Genomic DNA, 21,263 nt, shown 5'->3' with positions numbered 1-21,263 from the left:
TAGATTTCTCACAACTAGACATAAATTTGGATCAGGAAACCCAAGTACTAGATTTCCCCTCTTCTCTTTCTGTTTTTCCAGCAGAGCAGGTGTACATTAATTAGGGAAATGTGAGAATGAACTAACAGTAGGAAGGGCTTCAGGAGAAGAAGACCCTTGGTCCACTTCTGTGGTTGAGGCTTCTGAGCAATTTTCTGTCAGTGCCCAAGGAACAAATGTTAAGAGACATGTATGCCAACATCATGTAAGAGACCTCAAAAGACTAAATGCTAATCAGTATGTGCACATACAGAAAAGCTGTGACATTGGAGTGAGGTAATACCAAGTAGCTAACCTGGAATTGAGAAGTTGTTTAGTTAGTGAAACCTGAAAGAGCTCTTAGCCTCTGATCTCAAGTGTTTTAACACATTTTATGACTTTTCAAACTACTTTAAGTTAGATGTTCAGCTCTTTGAAGCCAGAGGCCTCCTAACAAAAATAATGAGTGATAGTTGACATGGTCCCTTCTCTACACAGCTCACTCTTGTAGCAAAAACTCTAGTATTCAAGTCTAGTTGGTCCTACTTGAATAACAAACAAAATGTGATTTTAAAAAATGGCAGTAACTTCCACAGGTATATAATGTATATTAGCCTTAGGCTTCCTTCCACAATCGAGATGTGCTCCTTAATAATGTGACAAGGTAGCCATGCTGTGATTCTAAATACCAGTAACTAATGATAGACTTCTAACTAACGAATAGTAGAAGCTAGGGTTCCAGTTCTAACTGCAAATAGCAAGGAATGACTTCTAATGACTACCAGGATCCAGAAGTGGGTTCTTCTCTAGTCTAATCTCTAAATGAGGACAATATATGACTGTGCATGTGATTGTAGCCTGGAAATTTCCTGAGAGAACTTGGTTACACTCTATCCCTGTTCCTCACCCACAGAAGTTAGGATGACTAATGTGTATTGTTTTAACTCATTGTCAGATACTTATTGACAACTAATATAACCCCCATGTTCACCAGTCTCTGGATACAAGCTATCTACAGGAGGCGAACTTGACTTGGAACACCGTCTCCTCTTCTATAGCGGCCATTCCTGTAAGTGGTTGTTGACTGAAGGTCAGCATACAATACAGACTAGGCAGTTGGGGAAACAGGTCCTTCAGACATGAGAGAGATGAAGAAAGTGTTGCAAAGGATCCACAGCAATCCTAGCCATCCTTCGAACCATACTCAGTAGTGTATTGAGAATGCCTTAACATAATACCACAAAGCTGGAGGCTGAAGTAAATGGAGCTTGATCTTTTTGCCTTTACGGGTAGCAGAAGTCTGAACTAACACTAATGGTGGAGCTACATTGATTCTAATGATGCTAGAAGCTGCTCCAGTTTCTGGGATTCCTTGAGTATTTTTTAGAGCATGGCTTCAGTAATCTAGTCTCTGACTCTCTCTTCATATTGTCATATTCTTTGTGTCTATCATGGGAATCCTTGATTAGTACCTGCCGGAGAAAACTTTCCTTTAGAAACATTTTATTACAGTCTTAAACTTGAACCTCATCATTATCCATAGGCTATAAGCTCTAATCAGGTAACAGATTCCAATTGTCTAATATATTGACTTTCAAATTCTTCCATTTGCTGGTGTTTATGGTCATTGATCCATTCGTTTAACACTCATTTGCTGAGTGCCTGATACATTCCAGACACAGATGAGCAAAGTTCCTTGTGAAACTTACATTTTAAGAAGACAGACAATAACCCATACAATACAGTACATGCGGGGTTGGGGATTTAGCTCAGTGGTAGAGCGCTTGCCTAGCAAGCGAAAAGGCCCTGGGTTCAGTTCCCAGCTCCAGAAAAAAAATATAGTACATGCTATTTTATGAAATCTTATGTTCTGTGTTATGGATTGAAGGAATGAATTTAAGAAGCAGACCCTGAGATAGAGTTATTATGGTGGGTCTTACTGAAAGGGGGTCTAGTGAGCAAGTATCTTATCTACTTAGTTAACAGAACATTGTTCTAGAACAGAATTGGCAGGAACTTTTTAAGTTCTCAGTTATCAGAACTCAGGACAGAGATGATATGGGTGGGCTGGACCCAATCAAATGAACCTTTCCAAAGCAGATGGTTTCCTTGTGCTGGTAGCAAACGAGGCTTCTCATGGTGCTTTGGATGATGGAAAGAACAATTTGAGGAGCAATGGGTATACTCTTGAGAAATCCAAGAGTGACTGACCCCTGGTCAGCAAGCAAACAGTGAGAAAAATGGGACCTCAAACCTAGAACCACAAGCATATGCATTCTGCCTATACTCTGAATGATCTTGGAAGGTAATTGTTCCCCTACTGGAATGTTCCAGGTAAGATCATGGCCCATCTTGCACCTTCATTTCAGCTTGGTGAAATCTTAAGTAGAGAATTCACCCTACCCCTTCATACTGCTGATTTATAGAACCATGAGATAATGAACGTTGTTTCAAGTATCTAAGCTTGTGGTAATTTATTATGCAGCAATGGGCATCAAGAGAGGAAGCTGGGAGAGCAATTAAAAAGCCATGGTACTAAATTCAAGCAATAGAAGAAGCAACTCAGGCTGAAATAGTAGCCGTGGAGCTACTTGAAAGATGTGAGACTATCCAATAAGAATATTAAGATGGAAAGTCTGTCAACTCATAACGAGACAGCAAGGGGAACATTTGGGGAAATGGCAGGCAGAGACACCATTGGGAACTCTAAGTAGGACCTATCATTCTGGAGATACCTATTTAATTAATCAAGATGTCTCTAAAGGCAGGAAACTAAATGAAAACACAACAGGGGAAGAGTATTATGACCAAGATATCTAAAGACAAAGCCCGAGACACTCCAGAGTTAGGTGATCTATGAAATGATCTTAACAGGATGAAAGAGAGCAGCAGTCACTTCCTGTTTGAGCCTTAGTTTCTTTATTTGTATACTGGATATAAAAATGACACTTACTGATAGAATTATTGAATTCAGTGATGATTATTTATGTGCACTGTTATTAAGTAGAGGCCATTTGTTGTGCATCACCTCATATTTGTCCCCTCTACCACCCTGCTTCCCTCTACAGTCCTTTGCCAGCACCAAGTGCAAGACTTTTACACACAGTCATCACTAGATCAAGTTGTGTTGAAGCAAATTTAATGCTCTATCTTAGCATTTAAAAGCTAGGATTACTTAGTCATGTTGAGCAAAATGAACAACTCCTTTCAGCCAGTTGCAACTCCTGATTTGCGGATCTAAGAAAAGGAGTATCAAGAAATAAATTGTCTTCTTCCAGCAGCTATTGAAGGCTCCTCATACAGTCATCCTCTCTCTAGGTTTCCACTATGAAGCAGCCATAAGTAGAAACAAAATAATAACAGAGAAATCTAATTTTGTTGACAAGGTTGCAGAAATTTAGTTCTCAAATGAAGTATCCCTGCATGGAGTCATGGCTTTAGACTCTTGAGATATTTATAAACTCTTAACTCTGACAAACACTGCCCATGGCGAGTCATAATTCTTTCACATGTGTCTTGCTTGCACTTTGAAATGGTGACCTGGACAGTGGTTACTGAGAATGCTAGCACATTTTCCTCCTAACATCTCCTCTGAGACATATTTACTGAAATGCTTTATTGCCTCTGCATTGAGGATAATTTAAAACTGAAGTTAACCCTGTAGCAGTTAAGTAAAAGTATGTATCATTTGGATGGAATTTGTTAAGAAAGAGTCAACAGCTCTATCTGCTGTGAGATTTAGAAAATTCTGGGAAATTATCTCCTTGAAAGGGAAAAACTTCTAATTTACTCAGCTTCACAGCAATGCACTCAGAAGGGCTGTTCAACTTGGTCTGTGCTTTAAGGTAGCTATTCAATATCAATAAAATGTGTGAGTTTAATTAATGCTACTCAAACAAAAGAAGTAATTCCAAAGTGCTTTTAGTCTATGCAAGACCAATACGTTGATTTGTTGATGTGAATTTAATTAGTGTCTTCAAGCATAACTCCCCAAACCCCTTTTATCTAACCATCGCATTTATACAAACCATTAGCATCACATAGGACTTGATTTGAAATGTTTTTGCGACATAATCCAAGCTGCTGACCTGTCCTGGTAGGGTTTCTAATAGCCCGGTATGTTTCCATGGAGAAGCTTGGATCCACCTTAAGTACATCTAGACTCAATAGTTATATAGAAAGTGACTTAAAAATTTTGAACATGTGATGTAGAGATGATTTGGTGTTTCTGTTGTCTTCCCATCACTCTCCAACATGAGCAAAAGGAAGGCATTTTTAGACTCTGCTGCTCTAATCACTCTCAGGTAGTTACCCCCAAGAAGAGACTAAACCACCGGGTCTCAGAGCTCCATATCATAGGGAATAACCATGAACAAAAGAAGCCAGTTTGTTGGGTCATATTGGCTTGACAGCTTAAGGCTAAAAAAATTGTTCTGGATGTCTCAAGAATGATTTTTCAGTAATAAGAGCATCTATATTTCAGCTATTCACAGTGAAAATAGTTCTTAATTCCAAGGGCATTTCAATATGGTTTTTATTTTTTAAATAAAACTGCCTTCTTTTTTATTCTTTAATCTTTTTTTAACAGTCCAGTCTTTATCCCCCTCCTGGTCCACTCTCTAATTGTTCACTTCCCATACCTCCTGCCAACCCCCCTATGAATGAAGATGTCCCCACCCTCCATTCCTCACCCCACCAGACCTCCCCACTCCCTAGGGCCTCCAGTCTCTTGAGGGTTAGGTGCATCTTCTCTGACTAAACCCAGACGGGGGGCAGTCCTCTGCTGTGTATGTGTTGGGAACCTCATATCTGCTAGTGTATGCTGCCTGGTTGAGGGTCCGGTGTGTCTGAGAGATCTTGGGGATCAGGTTAATTGAGACTGCTGGTCCTCCTACAGGGTCGACCTCCTCAGTTTCTTCCAGCTTTTCCCTAATTCAGCCACAGGGGTCATGAGCTTCTGTCCATTGGTTGGGTGAAAAAACCTGCATCTGACTCTTTTAGCAGCTGCTTTCAGAGGACAGTCATGGTAGGCCCCTGTTTGTAGGCATGAGTTTTGCAGGCAATTGGATGGAATTAGAAAATATCTTCCTAGTGAGGTAACTCAGACTCAAAAGAACATGTATGGTATGTACTCACTAATAAGTGGATATTAGTCAAAGGGGAAAAAAGAAAAAAAAAAAGAAAACTACAGACTACCCAGGATACAATCCACAGAACTCAAGGTGAACAAGCTGAAGGGCCCAAGTGAGGACACCTCAGTCCCACTTGGGAGGAAGAAGACAGCAATCACGGTGTGGGGAGGAGGGAGAGAGGGACCTGGCTGGCAAGGGGACAGGGAGGGGAAGAGGATCAGGTATTGGGGGGAGGGAGCAGGACTGAAGCCCTGAAGGACTGCAGAAAGAATGGAAACAGGCAACTCCAGGAGGTAGGGGGTGAGGGGACCCTTGAGAATGTACCAGAGACCTGGGAGGTGAGAGACTTTCAGGACTCAAAGGGAGGGACCTTAGATGAAATGCCCTTCAGTGGGGAGATAGTACTTGTAGAACCTACCTGGTGTATACTGCCTGGTTGGTAGTCCAGTGTTTGAGAGATCTTGGGGATCCATGATAACTGAGATTTCTAGTCCTCCTACAGGGTCACCCTCCTCCTCAGCTTCCTCCAGCTTTTCCCTAATTCAACCACAGGGGTCAGCAGCTTCTGTCCATTGGTTAGATGCACATATCTGCACCTGACTCTTTCAGCTGCTTGTTGGGTCTTTGGGAGGGCAGTCATGATAGCTCCCTTCTTGTGAGTGTCCCATAGCCTCAGTAATGGTGTCAGGTCTTGGGACCTCCCCTTGAGATGGATCCGACCTTGGGCCTGACTCTGTACTTTCTTTTCCTCAGGATTTTCTCCATTTTTGTCCCTGCAGTTCTTTCAAACAGGAACAATTCTGGATCAGAGTTTTGACTGTGGGGTGGCAACCCCATCACATTGTGGAGAGGAGAGCATCTGTGCCTGGGATTTGACAGCTCATATCATAGGAGCTGGGGAACAGTCTCTGTAGAGTAAGTTAGGTGCTTGATATCTCATGCTGAAGTTTGGATATTATGGTTGAGAGGGGAAGATGTCCCTTAATCTGTAGTATGGAAACACATCATGGGACAGAAATTGTGGGATACGTGGAAGGTTTGATTGATCAGTCAGAGGCTCAGATCACAAGTAGTGCCAGCACATATGGGCCAAGGTGTGTGTGTGTGTGTGTGTGTGTGTGTGTGTGTGTGTGTGTGTGTGTGTTGAAAACTGCCCATAGCGTTCCTTCTGCCTTCCACATCTCCACCTCAGTGCATTTGCTTATGGACCACTCTAATGGGGTTAGAGATAGAGCTCAGTGGTAGGGTCCCTGCCTAGCATGTGTAGGGCCTGGAGTTCCCTCCCCAGTACTTCAAATCTACACAACAAACACACAAATCTTTCTAATAATGAAAAAAAAACCACACAGAAAAAAAAAAAAAGTAGAGGACCTACCTGTAAATGACTGAGCTTGGCAGCCATTGGTCAGCTCAGGGATGACATCACATTTTCCCTTCTTTGACCCAACAATGCCCACCAGCACTGAAAAGGCTGGGCCCTGGCTGAGGCGCACACAGAGGGAAGATTTCACCCCATGGAGGACACTGTCTAGGCTGCTCCTGACGTGAAGACCAATCGCTGCTCTCCAATCAGCAGGATCGGAATTCGTGCTTCTATAAACATGGGAAAAGACAGCAAAGTAAGACCGAAAGTGAACGTCTCGCCTTATGTCCATTTTATGATGGACTTCAGAAATCAAACAAGGGAGCAACAGCCAAACACCTATTATGATTTTACCGAATTTTCTAGAAAGTGTTCTGAAAAATGGAAGACCATCTCAAAGAAGGAAAAAAAGAAGTATGAAGCCCTGGCCAAGCGCGACAAAGATCGGTACCAACGTGAAATGAGAAACTATACCGGACCGAGAAGGGAGAGAAGAAGGAGAGATCCAGATGCACCGCGGAAGCCACCATCCTCGTTCCTGCTCTTCTCCCAAGACCATTTTGAGGAGATAAAAGAACAACATCCAAACTGGACTGTGGCGCAGGTGGCCAAGGCTGCAGGGAGGATGTGGGCCAGGTGTTCAGAAGCGGATAAAATCCCCTACGAGGAGAGGGCTGCGGTTCTGAGGGCCAAGTACCTTGAAGAGCGGGAGGCCTACTACCACCAATGCCAGCGCGGGGAGTAAAACTTCAAGGGATGGGGCAAACCCAGTCTGAAACAATAAACCTCATTCAACTGGCTTTCTGGCTCTGGTGTTTAGTGTTTTCTGATTGTCCTTGCGTGCTATGCTGTGGTAGTGAGTGGTTTGATTCAGGTCTAGCCTTGGGGAGGATGGCTCTCAGAGAGGCAGCTCTAAGACAGGAACTGGCTGCAGGACCCAAATGGCCTAGGTTGACCTGGGTGGTCAAGCACACGTGAAAAGCCATTTGTGTACGGGGAGCGAGCTCCACAGCTGCTTTTGGGACCAAAAAGTATAGTGATAGGCTCAGAGATTTCTTAATACAAATCCTAGCTTTTTCTGCGGCTTGCCATCTCATGAGAATGGGGCCAAAAAGACAGCAAATTGTGCTGTCTGTGCAGGCAGCCATTTTGATTTTGATTACAACTCTGGGTTTAGAACCAAGTTGTTTGGATTTCGACACATCAAGTCCATGTGACAGGAAAGGGTCCATGTGGGGCCTCCAGTCTCTTGAGGGTTAGGTGCATCTTCTCTGACTAAACCCAGACCCGGGCTGTCCTCTGCTGTATATGTGTTGGGGGGCCCATATATGCTACTGTATGCATCTTGGTTGGTGTTCCAGTGTAACTGAGAGATCTCGGGTGTCCAGGTTAATTGGGACTCCTGGTCCTCCTACAGGGTTGCCCTCTTCCTCAGTTTCTTCCAGTTCTCCCCTAATTCAACCACAGGAATCAGCAGCTTCTGCCCATTGGTTACTAATATATTTCTATGCAGTTCTCAAATTTAAGAGGGTATGCTTGGATGGTGATTCAACTCTTTAGGAAAAAGCAATGATATGCCACACTTGCATCAATTTGGACAGTAGATAGCAGATGTGAGGTCAGAAACAGTTGATTTCTAGTCCCAGTACATTTCCTGACTACTTTATTTATTTCTGTAGCTGTTTCCTTGCCTGTAGACTAGTGTGTATATACTATTGTTAGGATTGCCGTAGAAAAGCACATACAGGAGAAGGAATTGTTCTTTTTTAAATTTTGATTCATATTCTCTTTAATGGATTTGGACTTATTTTAACAAATCAAGTAATTTCAGTATTTAAGACTCATTCAAAATATATTGCTTTGCCTGAATTGTCACTTTCTGGTTTAAATAAAATGTTTAAATTGGTTTAAAATTGCAAAAACCAATTGTTCACATAGAAAATTTCCAGAGAACACAATTATGTATTTATAGACAGTCATGGTTTGAAGAGTATCTTTTTGTTTGTTTTTGTTTATTTTTGAGATTTTATTTTAATCATAACATTTGTCTTTTGTCTTTCTTCCCTGACAACTCTCCCATATATCCCTCATTCTTCAAATTCATGGTCACCTTTTTCATCAACCAAGAGTTCTTAAAGAATACAATACACTACCTTCGAGTTCTAGAAGGTAGAAGTGTAAAATCTGTGGACCAGTGTGTCTCCTGAGGGAAAATGAGCTCAAGACCCACCTTGCCTTGTTGATGAAGGTCTTCACTTGCTCATGCTTTTCTTCTTCCAGATATGTCTATTGTCACATTCTCCAGATTTTATAAAGACAGTAATCCTGTTGAATTTAGGTCTGGTTTGACAATCTAATTTTTAACTTGATTATCTCTTGCATTACTTACTTTCACATTGCTTCAATAAAACATATGACAAAGGCAGCTTAAGGAAAGAAGAATTTACTTGAGTTCACAGTCTGAGGTTGTAGACAACCATGGCTGTGATAGTCTGCACAGTGGCAGGAACATCAAATAGGTAACACATAGTTAGGAAGCAGAGATAAATACTGCTGCTTGGCTAGTATTTATTTTGCTGTTTATACCTAGGGTCCCATGCCAAAGAATGAACCTGCCCACATTTAGGTAGAAGGGTCTCCTCCCACAGTTAAGATAATCAATCTGTCATGGCCATTTCTGGAGACTTGATTCCAAGGTGATACTAAATTCTATCAAGTTAACAATTAATACTAATCATTGAACCTCTATAAAGATTCTGTCTCCAAATAAAGTCATATTTGAAGTTACTAAAAAGTAGCTTTGCAAGATATGAATGGAAAGACAAAATTCAATATATCACAAGTTATGCACTGGTAATTACTTTGAGCATGTGATGAGCTAATCTATGCAAATCCCTTAGCCTAGTGTTTGGTTGATATAAGCACTCAATAATAGGTAAACAGCACCAGGCACTGTGAATATTTATACTTCTGGATTCTTTTTTTTTTCTTTTTTCTTTTTTTTTTTCGGGGCTGGGGACCGAACCCAGGACCTTGTGCTTCCTAGGCAAGTGCTCTACCACTGAGCCAAATCCCCAAACCCCTGGATTCTTATGAGATTCAAAAACTTTTGTAAACCTGGAATTCGGTATGTCAATCCTATTCTTAATGTTCATTTTCTTAATAAAAAAAAAGTGTAGATGGTCAAAGTGAGAAAAAGTTAGATCACCCCAGATAAGTAGTAAAAGAGAGCGAAATAATGACAGGAAGACACCATAAAAGTAGAATTCCATGTAGATTATGGAAAATAGCTAACAATTCCTCATCTGTCCACATGGAGCAGCAATAGTCAGCTCACCAGTCTTGGCAATGTCAATTTCTGTACAAGGGAAGAAGGAAGAGTTTTAATGCTGGACTGACCAAAATTAGAGAATGTATTTAGTGTTCTAATATTGGACTATTGGAACACAGTTCAAGAATGGCATCAAGCTTATGGGAAAAATGAGTATTTATGAGAAAACTCCAAGAAAACAAAAGTCACATGACCCCAGTTTCTTAAAACCAGGAGACTGTTCCTGTTACCATGTGTTTGTGTGCTCCTCCCAGGTGTTGTGTGCTCCTCCCAGGTGCTGCAGATAGGAGTGGGTTTCCTTCACCTGCTGTTATTCATATGTCTCATTGGAAAAATTTGTTTTCCCATGTGTGGCTTGTCATTGTGACTGTATACTTCATTCAGGTGACTCTTCTTAACCTCAGAGAATAAATTGTCGGATGCAAATTCTGTTGCACAAGACTTTAGAACACCTTATTTTTAGATCCTGCTCTCCCTGGTTCACACCGCCAACTAGAACAGTAAACATTGGACTAACTAAAATTCCAGAATTATGTTAGAGACTAAATTTAGAAAATTCAGGGCTCAAGTACATCATGAAACACTCCCAATGGCTAAAGCAACAAATGCTTTTTGCAAGGGAAAAATCTATCTAGTCATGCCTTCCGATAAACAGATATGCATTAAATATGCCTTTGGAGGTTAGAAAAGGGAGCTACAGGTGGTAGCTCATACCTGTAATCCAAGAACTCGGAAGCCTCAAGCAAGAACATTAGGAGTCCATCATTAGCTACAGTTGGAGGTTGGCTTTAAGATCTGTAAAACTACCTCAAGGGAAAAAATTAGAAAAAGAGAGAAATGATTAAATATCATACTTCTGAATAATGGGTTATTGCAGAAATCAAGAGGGAAAATTTAAAAATCCTAGAACAAAATAAAACATCATAGCCAAATGTATGAGATACGATAAAGGCAGCCCTAACAGGGAAGTGTGTAAGTCTGTCTACATTAAAACATCAACATGATCTCAAACAAGTGACCTAATAATAAACCCGATTGAAAAACAAGAACGAATCTAAAAACATTCATTGGAGACAAACAATAAATATCTGGATAGGAAGTATAGAAAGGAATAATAAGAGTCAATCAAATGAAGAGTTGGTTCTTTGAAAAGATAAAGAAAATCGACAAACTCTTAGCTAAATTAACTTACAGAAGGAGAAGGCCCAAATTCATAAAATGAGATGTGAAAAATGAGACATTGCAGTAAACATTAAGGAAATTCAAATAACTGAGAGAACATACTTAAAATATGTATTACTTAGCAGCCATGTTGATTGCAATGATTATTTCTGGTTGTCAACTTGACTACATCTGGAATTTAAAAAAAAAAAAAAACACCTAAGTGGCTGGGTACATCTGTGAAATTTTTTTCTTAATTAAATTATTTTATGTGGGAATGCCCACTCTTAATCCAGATATTTTGATTTTGATGAGCCCCCTTTAATCTGGACCACATCTTCTGGTGTCAGCTTATATAAAGGACATGGAAGAAGAAAACTTACACTCTTTGCCTGCTTATTGGTTCTTGCTGTAAATTCCATTCCTTTACTGGCATTAGAACCTACTTCTTTGGAATTCTGGCATATGCAGAAGACAAGCTGAGACATCCAGTCTTATGGAACATGAGTGCACTGTAGGTCACTATGGATAATAGTGAGTGTGACTGTTCCATTTTCTACCCCTTGATTCCTGAACCATGGATTCTGGGAATAGGAGCAACTGTACCATACATTGGATGCTGAATCAAAGCATATACTGTCTTCTGGAGAACCCTGCCCCAGTCTTCCATGCTGACACCTAACCAGTACTGTAACTGTGTCTTCAAAAGGCCATTCCATTGTCCTATCAGGCTAGCTGCTTTACGATGGAACATGGTAAGACCAATGGATTCCATGATCCTAGGGCAACTGTCGTACTTCTCTAGCTGTGAAATGGGTTCACATGTGACATATCAACAACGTGGCTGCCTAAACAAGACATGAACAAATGACAACACTAATAAATGCTCTAACATGGAAAGAAGAAATCTCAGGAAAAAAGAAACACACAAGCAACTTCAGAATGTTGAGAGTGGAAAAATAGTACTTCCCAGGGATAATCCTATGAGTTGGTTATTCAATCCCAAGTGGCCAGTCCTAAACTTATATACATACAAGCAACTATCTATTATAAATATAATCTAGTTATTATAAATATATTATATCACAAAAATATAAATATAAGTATTATATATTTATATTTTATTTATGTACATATTTAGGCATATAGATACACACCAATTAATAACAATTTAAATTGATAACAAATAACAATTAAACAGAAAAAGAGTCCATGATTTCAAAAGGGAGCAAGGAAAGGGTACAGTGGCAGGGATTGGAGATACAAAAAGAAAAAGAAAAATTACTAATGATAAACTTTCTTAAAAGAAAATAAATAAAATAAATAAATAAAGGGCTTGAAACTCAACATTCTCAGAAGTATAAATGGCAAAGAAATGGTTTTGAAAGTGTTCACTATCCTAAGTCATGAGGGAATTGCAAATTTGAATTGCCATGACATTTCATCTTCTCCTACTCAGAATGGCCAAGATTAAGAAAATTGACAACAAATTCTAGAAAGAATGGGGGATGGAAAACACTCATGCACTGTTGACTGACATGCAAATTGGTGAGGCTAGTGTGGAAGTCAATGTGGTAGTGCCTTAAAAGCCTAAAAAACAAATTTACTATCTGATCCCACTATACCAATCATAGCCAAAGCACTCTATGTCCAACAGAGAGATAATTGATTGGCGATGTTCTATGCTGCTCCATTCAGTCAGGAAATGGAAGCACTCTAGGTATACATCAACTAACACATGGATAATTAAAGTGTGCTACATATACACAGTGGAATTTCATTTAGCCTTTAAACAAAAATGAAGTTACAGGTAAACAGATCTAGAAAACAGTTGAGTGAGAAGGTAATCCAGACCCAAAGACAAATGACACACGTTCTCACTCATCTATGGTTCTTAGAATGAAACCTTTAGATTTATGTGTTTAATGTGCAATGCCTGAAGAGTCCAGAAACCTACAAAGGGACCATTGATAGTTAAGTGGAAGAAAGATCTTAAAGTGTGTGTGTTGGGGGAGGGGGGTAGTAGAGCACAGTGACTCAAAGGCCAAAGGAGAATAATGAGATGAGGAGGCAGGTATAAGTAGGGAGTTGGGGGGATGGTCAGGCAAAGAAGGACTGAGGGAGGGATCACTAGTATCCCTTAGCAGTGTTGGTCAGAGGTGTCCCAGAGACCCTCCCCCCCAAAAAACAGAGACAGAGAGAGAGAGAGAGAGAGACAGAGACAGAGACAGAGACAGAGACAGAGACTGGGACAAAGACAGAGAGAGACAGAGGACAGAGAAAGACAGAGACAGACAGACAGAGACAGAGACAGAGAGAGAGAGAAAAAAAACACAAAAAGAACCTAGAATTCCAAGTAAACAACATAACAGACTCAGAATGAAGGAAAGTGTCTGTTCTGTGTACCTTTTGTTTTCTAAGATAACATTTTTATTAATCTTAATTCTTTCTTTTAATACCTTCAAAATTAAATTTTCAAGAGGCCATAAATATTTTAATATCATATATTCATAAATAAAAGATATACGATCTGTTTATAAAGAAATTCAGTAGAAGTTCTCATACATGGGCTCAAGCAGAGTACATGGAGAAGAGGAAACTGCAAAGAATATAATCAGCTCTAATTCTGGGATTGAGAAAGAACAAGCAAGAAAGCTGTGAGGAAAAATACCTGCCTTCTAGATCCTGACATGCTACAAATCATAACCTAGTGGAAATCATTTCCCCTCTCTAGGCTTCAATAGAAATAGCAATTTTAAAACCAAAAAAATTGGCCTGGATAATTCCTATACTACTATTCTTTGCATAACAGCTTTCCCACAATAGAATACTGAACAATACACTGAGAACTATTTGTTGTGGTTATGAGAATGAAAGGCCTTGCGGTAAAATTTTTCTGTAACCTTTATTTATAACCAAAGTCCACCGAAATGTACATAGAGTTGCAGAGAAGTGAGATGAGATGCAAATTAATTGACAGAGCACTTGCTTAGTTTGTGTGAGACCCTGGGTTCAATCCCTACTACTGCAGTTAAGGTAAAAGAAAACAAATATAGAAAGTTTTGTGCTAGGTATATCGCCAGCTGCCATTTTCTTTCACATGGTAGAACTTTACTCTTTTCTTCCTAGGAGTCCTACCTTGGCTAATGGCCCTCCTTCTCTCTCATTCTCTGTGTCAGTAACTCAAAAAACCTACTTTGCTCTTCCCTCCGTTATAGCCCCTCAACCAGTCTATTGGAAAGTCTTGAAAATGTTGATTCCTGTTTCTCAAGACCACTTACTCCTACCAACTCTACTGCCACCAACTTTACATCCAGTTCTTGCACCAAGAGTGTGACGCCAGAGTCTCCATCTCCCTACTTCTATCTAAGCCCATCCTTTCATGCTAAGTCCATCTTCCTGTAACAGCCCAAGAGATATTATAAGGAGATACTGGCCAAAAACTAATTCTAACTCCATAGCCACACATAACAAACTCTGTGGATACTCAAATCCCTAATATAAAATGATATAGTATTTGCATATAGACTACATACATCCTCCTTTGTTCTTTAAATCACCATGTATTAATTACAATAAATACTAATACAATGTAAATCCTACATAACCAGTTACAATGTATTGTTTACAGAATAATTCCATGAAAGAAATTCTGTACATGCTTAGTACAGATGCCGTTACTTTTTTTATAATACTTTTCTTCTTTGGGAATTTTACAGTGTGTTTTGAACATATTTATTCCTCCTTCTCTCCTTAACTTGTCCCAGAATCACTCCATACCTGCCCATTTACTCCCAACTTTGTCCTCAGTCTTTTAATAATGCATGAAATTTTTCTTTTCAACTATTTCTGATCCAAGGCTGGTTGAATCCATCGACAAGTAGAACGAACTTTATAAATAGATTTCATATGATATTAAGACACCCTGCAATGTACTGTGCATTTTATATTTTATTAAAGTGTTATATATAATATGATACTTGGTGTATTGTACTTAAATTACATATCTATCTCCCACTAAAGTGAAAGATCTTCCATACAGAGACTTTTTTCTCACAGCTTAAACTTAATTCTTGTTTTGATTTTATTTCAGATTCACTTATTTTCATGTAGAGGGTGGGTTGGGGGGGTCCCCATATACCACCATATGTATATGGTGGTCAGAAGAACTTGCAGAAGTTGGGTGAAGCCAGTTCTTAATATTTATTTGTATACATAACATCCAACAATCTGTAGCAAACCATGGCAAATCCACAGATGTACATTGAATTAATAAATTAACCAGATATGATCGTTTTAAACCAGAGACTTTCCAGTAGAATCAACATGGATTCAAGTTCTAGTTATGAATGTTATGGAGAAGCAAAGGGAGCAGTCTTCAGTTATCTACCTACTGGTGTATGCAGCAGACCCCAGTGGAGATGTGAACCCCAAGGCAACACAGGACATGGTCAAATTCAGCTATTCAATTTGCTACTGCAATTTATCAGGTATGCCCTCCCCCCTGCCTTACTGGTGGATTTTAGGACTCAGGGATCCTATAGCTTACCTATGATAATAGTCAAGGATAGAAAAGCCAAACATCTTAATTGCTTGGGAGAATTCCAAATTATAATAGTGTTCTGTATTCCTTTTCAGCGGATCATCGTTCAGGCAGTACATGCTAGGAACCATCTTAATGGTCTTTCAACAATCTCTGTTTTAGTTAGAGAAGGACCAAAGTTATTCTTTTTCTTAGTCCTTCTGTGTATGTGGCTCCACATAGTGCGCAGGAGCAAACCACTGGGGAAATTAAGAGTGGTACCAGCCGCCTTGCCTCACAGCCTCTAGGTTCATTTACATGAGGAGCTAGTCTGCTTCGGCATCTGCTCCTGTAATTGCTTAACACAATGTCTTCCTGGACTCAGAGGCCATTCTTCCTGTAACTCTACCACAGCAATCTTTTGGGGCAACATGCTAGGGCAATGCCTGCAGCTACAGGGTAGATAGATGGCTCCCAATCACAAGACTCTCCTAGACCGCAGGTTTGAGGAGGTCACTTTTTTCTATAGCTACTGTCTTTAACTAACCTACTTGCTAGCTTTCAGGCTTTTATGACTGCTAGCCTCTGTTGGGATTCTCTACGGCCACAGATGAGAACAAAAGGCTATAAATATTCATAATGAAGATGGTTGGTCCTGACTTTCAAAATGCATTAAAACACATTCTGTTGGTCAGCATAGACCATCAAATTTTGCATCTACTGTTTTATTCCCTCCAAAATCAGTTTTGCCATTGTGCATTGGTGGCAAAACCTCCTCAGCTGGTCTCAGTGAGAAGAAAGAGAATCCTATCATTGTGTGTTAGGATCCCAACCATCATGAACTGTGCTTGGTTTATGTCTACAATGTCTACCAAGGAACAAGAAACATAGGACTCATGGCTTTTGCTCTCTAGATTATAAGTTTCTATTATGCAAAGCGTAGCACAAACATGTGGTAGAATAACTTATCCAAGTCAGTGAACGGTTGTGCTTATTCATTGAATCCATAGATGACCTAATAGTGGACACCAAGGACAAACTCGTAACCAAGAGGAGCACTGTCCCTGACTTCCTGAGTAAAGGTGTGTGAGAGCAAGAGAAGGGGAGGGACGGGAATGGGAGAGGGAGAGGGAGAGGGAGAGGGAGGAGGGTAAGATAAATATCAAGGGTATTGTTTTCAAATACACTGTTGTTAGAAGAATAACAAAACAAGGGCTATATAAAGAGAACCTGGGACGTGAAGAGGGAGTTGAATGGACTGACTCCTGTAGCTAACTTGTCAAGCAGAAACACAAGTGGATGTTTGCAATATAGAAATTGGTCATTCCTACTCATTTGAAGACTTACATGTTTGTTGATACTTTTTGTGTGCTAACGGTTGTGCCTGGTTCTGTATGGAATGGCAAGGAATCTGACATATGAGATGGAAGACATATTGTGTCTCTTCTTTTGTAGGCTGAATACTAGAATCAAAGCTGCTCTGTCTTCCTACTTTCATTTGACACCATTTTAAGACTTACCCATATATCACCATGTAGCTATAGTTCGTTCATACTATTTTTGACTTCACAATTTTATTAAATATATAACTACAGTTCTACAAATGGTAGAATTCCATTTCCTCACAAAGATTTCTGTGGATTCACAGGAAAGAGCCCGTTGCCAATAGACAGAGGACAGAGCATCATCAGGGGCCTGAAAAAATAGGTAGCCTTGAAAAGAATGCCAGGAAATGGACAAGAGTAACCTAGAGGAGGGTAGAGCAGAGAACCAGAGGAGAACTCAGAACAGGCAAATATAGGCAGCATAGAGCCAAGGCAGGAACATGGGGATAAACTTTGAGACTGCTCAAATCCTAGTGTCTTCCCTTCCTCTCTGATTTGCAAGGTTCTGACCAGACTCTACCAATCAAACCCCAGTGCCAAGGCCAGCTAATCATCTGTGATTTTCTATTCTGGGCAACAACTTTGGTTTTAAATGAATAATATTTTAAAAGTATCATCTGACTTTTTACCAGTTCATTTTAAATTCTCTAAAACTTATGTTTTTCAGTGATATATCCGATGACTCTTGGTGCTTTATGGTGGTGCATAAAATAATACAGTATGAACCTGCCATTTGTAGAACAAAGTCGGCATCATGGGGGAAGTTGCTAGCATAATTGTCTGTAATAATTATCCTGAGTTTAAGGATCTGAAATGTGTGACTGCAATGCACAAAAAGCAAGGTAAAAACTTTGAGGTCCAAAAGGAAGGAAGTCAATGCTAAACTCCACGGCCTCCAAGGTTTTAGTAGCCAAATATTCTCCCTTGGCTTTGCACCTGTTCAGCCTCTGCTACAAAACAACTATGAATAGAGCTTGTGCTTCAACACTGACCTAGAGCCAAGGCATTCCCAAAGGATGGTAGAATAATGCAATGGCAAGAATCCTGCCAGAATTATTGGGAATGTTTTCTCAGAGTGACTGGGGCCTTACCAAACAAACTCTCTGTGCATGCTAGGTGAGAGCTTCCCCACTGTACTCTTAAGGAAGGCATCCCTTTTTAAGGTATCTCAATGGTAACTCTAAGCTAGAAGATCTAAGCTATAACCCTGCATTCTACCTTTGTGCCTCAATTCTCTCACACCCCATAGAGACCCAGCCAACTTTCTGAGGAGATATATGACAAATCCTGACACTTGTTGAGTCTACACTATCTACACTGGTTTTGGTTTTGGTTTTTCATCAGTCAGGTAAGTCTGCTTGGTAGATACTATAATTTCTAGATTGATTGATTGATTGATTTATTTATTTGTTACTGAAGATGAGGTCTGAGACAGACATTTAGGACTCATCTCAAACTCAGACTGCTAGGGTATACATGACAGGAAAGAGTCTCAAGTTCCAGCTGTTGAGTTTGAGTGACTGAATGGACAGTGATGCTTCCACTGTGATACAAACAGAGAAGAAATGGCTTGCAAACAAAGTGGTGGGTATGTGGAGCTAGAGAAGATTGTTAAAAGAACAAATGCCTATATAGCTTTGGAATTCAAGAGAAGCTTTGGAATTCAAGAGATTGTGGCAGAGGATAAAGCCCTAGGCTGCATTAGTATTTACAGAATTAATCAAGGAAAGGGAAGGGTAAGATCAGCCCAAGGCAAGCAACCCAATCTGCCAGAATGCAAGGCACACTGCAGGCGACCATCAAAAACACAGCAGCCTCCAGGTCTTGGGTCCCTTCTAATTTTAAACTTTTAAATTTATGGTTTGTGTCCTCATAGGAACCAAATGACTTCAATGAACCAGACCTTGGAGGCCAGCTGATCCATACTATGGGAGAAAAGCAGTCAGATAGTGGAGTCAGAATGCCTGTTGGACCTTAGACTAGAAGCTGGGCCATCAGTGTGTCACTTGCAGGGCAGTCTTCACAGTGATTTAATGAGTATTAAACAACCTAATATTGTAAAGTGCTTAAAATATGTCTCACACACATAAGCAAACATTTCATAAATGCTTATTATTGCTTGTTACTATTAAGTTCTTGCTGAATGCAAGAATAAGTTGTGAGAATTCTGGTTTATGTGATATGGGTGTTCATGTTTACCTAAAATTCTATACTGTGTGGCCAGAATCGAGACCTATGATCTTAATGATTCTTAAATGTTTGTAAAGAATTGTGCTTTCACTGCTCAGTTACTCAAAATAGGCTGTGTCATTCATTTTGGTGGTCTTACATTGTTAGAATCTAGATAGATATGAGAGCATCAAACCCAGCAGGGAGCAGAGGAGCAGATCCTCATTCCTTCTTGTTAGCAGCCTCTAAAAGGCTCAAGTTCCACTAGATGCTTCCCCCTCCAGCAGCAGCCACTTCCTCACCTTTCCCAGGGGTCTTGTGCCACACCAGCTGCTCCACCTGCTATTTAATCATTTAAGTATCAAACCAGCTGTACCAATTAGCATTGGCCCAACCATCCAGAGCCTGGAAAGAAATGAGGTGAAAATACAAAAGTCAGGCTAAAGAGGCCTTTACAGACCATACCCTAGCCCCCACATGCATACCACTTCTCCAGACCTCTTCCTTTGTTTCTTTAGGGTGGAGAGGTTCTTTCCTAGGAGTCTATGGAAGCTATGAAGGCAATGCATATGTAACAGCAAGCAAATAAGGTCAGGGAAGATCTTAGTGAGTCTTTTCAGGCTCTGTTGGGATAGTAAGCAGTATTGAGCTTTCTCTGAAAACCTTATGACATCTGACATAGGGAATAAAACTACCTCCGATAAAGGTCCACATAGGGATTGGGGATTGGAAGTAAATAGCACATTTGATTGTTTGTATGGAATCATCATACACACCAAACGAAAATATTGGTGATAGTGTCCAAATGTCCTTGGCTTCTATGACAGCTATGAGTCACTCACAGCTTACTCTCACAGCTTACCTCTGGTGGCCATTATGCACCACTATTGGACCAAAGGCCATATTTAAATATCAGCAACCAGGATTAAGTGGCTGCTTTATAACAGACAAGAGTCTATATCATAAATGTTTCAACTGAGGCAAATTGGTAAGGCTATGCCCATGTAGTAAATGGTGAATGTAACCAACACGGTTTCTTTGAGCCCCAGTTCCTCAAAGCCTAGTCACTCAATCCACACCTCTCTTGGCCCTCCATCTTAATGCAGTAAAGAACTCTTTACCCACATTCTCATGTCCCAAATCTGCCACCACCAATTCTTGTCTCTAGCAATAGTGCTTAAGGAACAAAGAAATGCCTCAGAGCAGATTCTGGCAGTTTGCTTGAGCAGACAGAGCTCAGATGTTGGGAAGAACGAGAGCCATCACCACATGTGATCAGCCAGGGTGTCACCTTGCTAATGTCTTTGGCAATACCTCAGTCTCCGTTTCCTCATTAGTCAAATAAAGATAGTAAATAAATTCAGTGGGGAAATGGCTTCCAGATTGTACCTGTAAAGACTTCTCCAGATCCAAGTTTATTTCTCTTAACTTTTGTTGTCTAACTACCCAAGCATCTTTATCTGATATACTACCCTCGAATTCCTGCTTTCTACTAAACGGCCAAAGTCTCAAAGGCTGACAATTGGTAATTACTTTTGGATTTGTTTCAGCCTTTTCAAACTAACTCCCCCAAGGTCTCCCGGATCTCAATTCTAATCACGCTTTCAAAACCGAACCTTCCCTTATCTTCACTGAGCAGATGTTAATATATAACATGAAGATTAGAATCTATGTCAGAGGGGGAGGGAGAAGTAATATCACATCTCACATCTATCTTAGTCACTGTTCTCTTGCTGTGAGGAGACACCATAACCAAGGCAACTCTTATAAGAGAAAGCAATTAATTTGGGGCTTGCTTACAGCTTCAAAGGTTTAGTAATTCGTTCTCAGTATGGTGGGAAGCATGGTGACACACAGACAGATATAGTGCTAGACAAGTATTTGAGAGTTCTACATCTGGATCCAGGCAAGGAAGAAAGAGACACTATACTGTGCCTGGCCTGGACTTTTGAAAATCTCAAAGCCTACCTCCAGTGACATACTTGCTCCACAAGTATATACTTATTCCAACAAGATTATACCCCCTAACCCTTCTAGAATAGTGCCACTTCCTGGTGATTCAAATATATGTGTCTATGGAGGCCATTTTCATTCAAGCCACACAAACTCTGATAGAGCCAACAAGCCAGGGTTTGCTTCCCATGCTCCATACCATCCTAGCTCTGTAACTTTGAGAATATTG

The 21,263-nt window shown here is 40.2% G+C and overlaps 1 protein-coding gene across 1 annotated transcript; it reads left to right on the top strand.

Annotated features, from left to right (window-relative positions):
• Positions 1–6,598: 6,598 nt before the first annotated feature.
• Positions 6,599–7,313, top strand: Hmgb4l7 (high-mobility group box 4 like 7). The gene has a single exon (XM_006257584.5). The coding sequence runs from the start codon at positions 6,752–6,754 to the stop codon at positions 7,256–7,258; it is 507 nt and encodes a 168-aa protein (XP_006257646.1). The 5' UTR covers positions 6,599–6,751; the 3' UTR covers positions 7,259–7,313.
• Positions 7,314–21,263: the final 13,950 nt, after the last annotated feature.

The sequence above is a fragment of the Rattus norvegicus genome, chromosome X, assembly GCF_036323735.1.
Source record: "Rattus norvegicus strain BN/NHsdMcwi chromosome X, GRCr8, whole genome shotgun sequence".
NCBI classification, from domain to species: domain Eukaryota; kingdom Metazoa; phylum Chordata; class Mammalia; order Rodentia; family Muridae; genus Rattus; species Rattus norvegicus.
The sequence above is the reverse complement of the archived record's forward strand: the minus strand, read 5'-3'. Positions and strand labels throughout refer to the sequence as shown.

Bases quoted from the DNA above. Each gene is read 5' to 3' on its own strand.
- Hmgb4l7 (XM_006257584.5), top strand. From the start codon at position 6,752: ATGGGAAAAGACAGCAAAGTAAGACCGAAAGTGAACGTCTCGCCTTAT.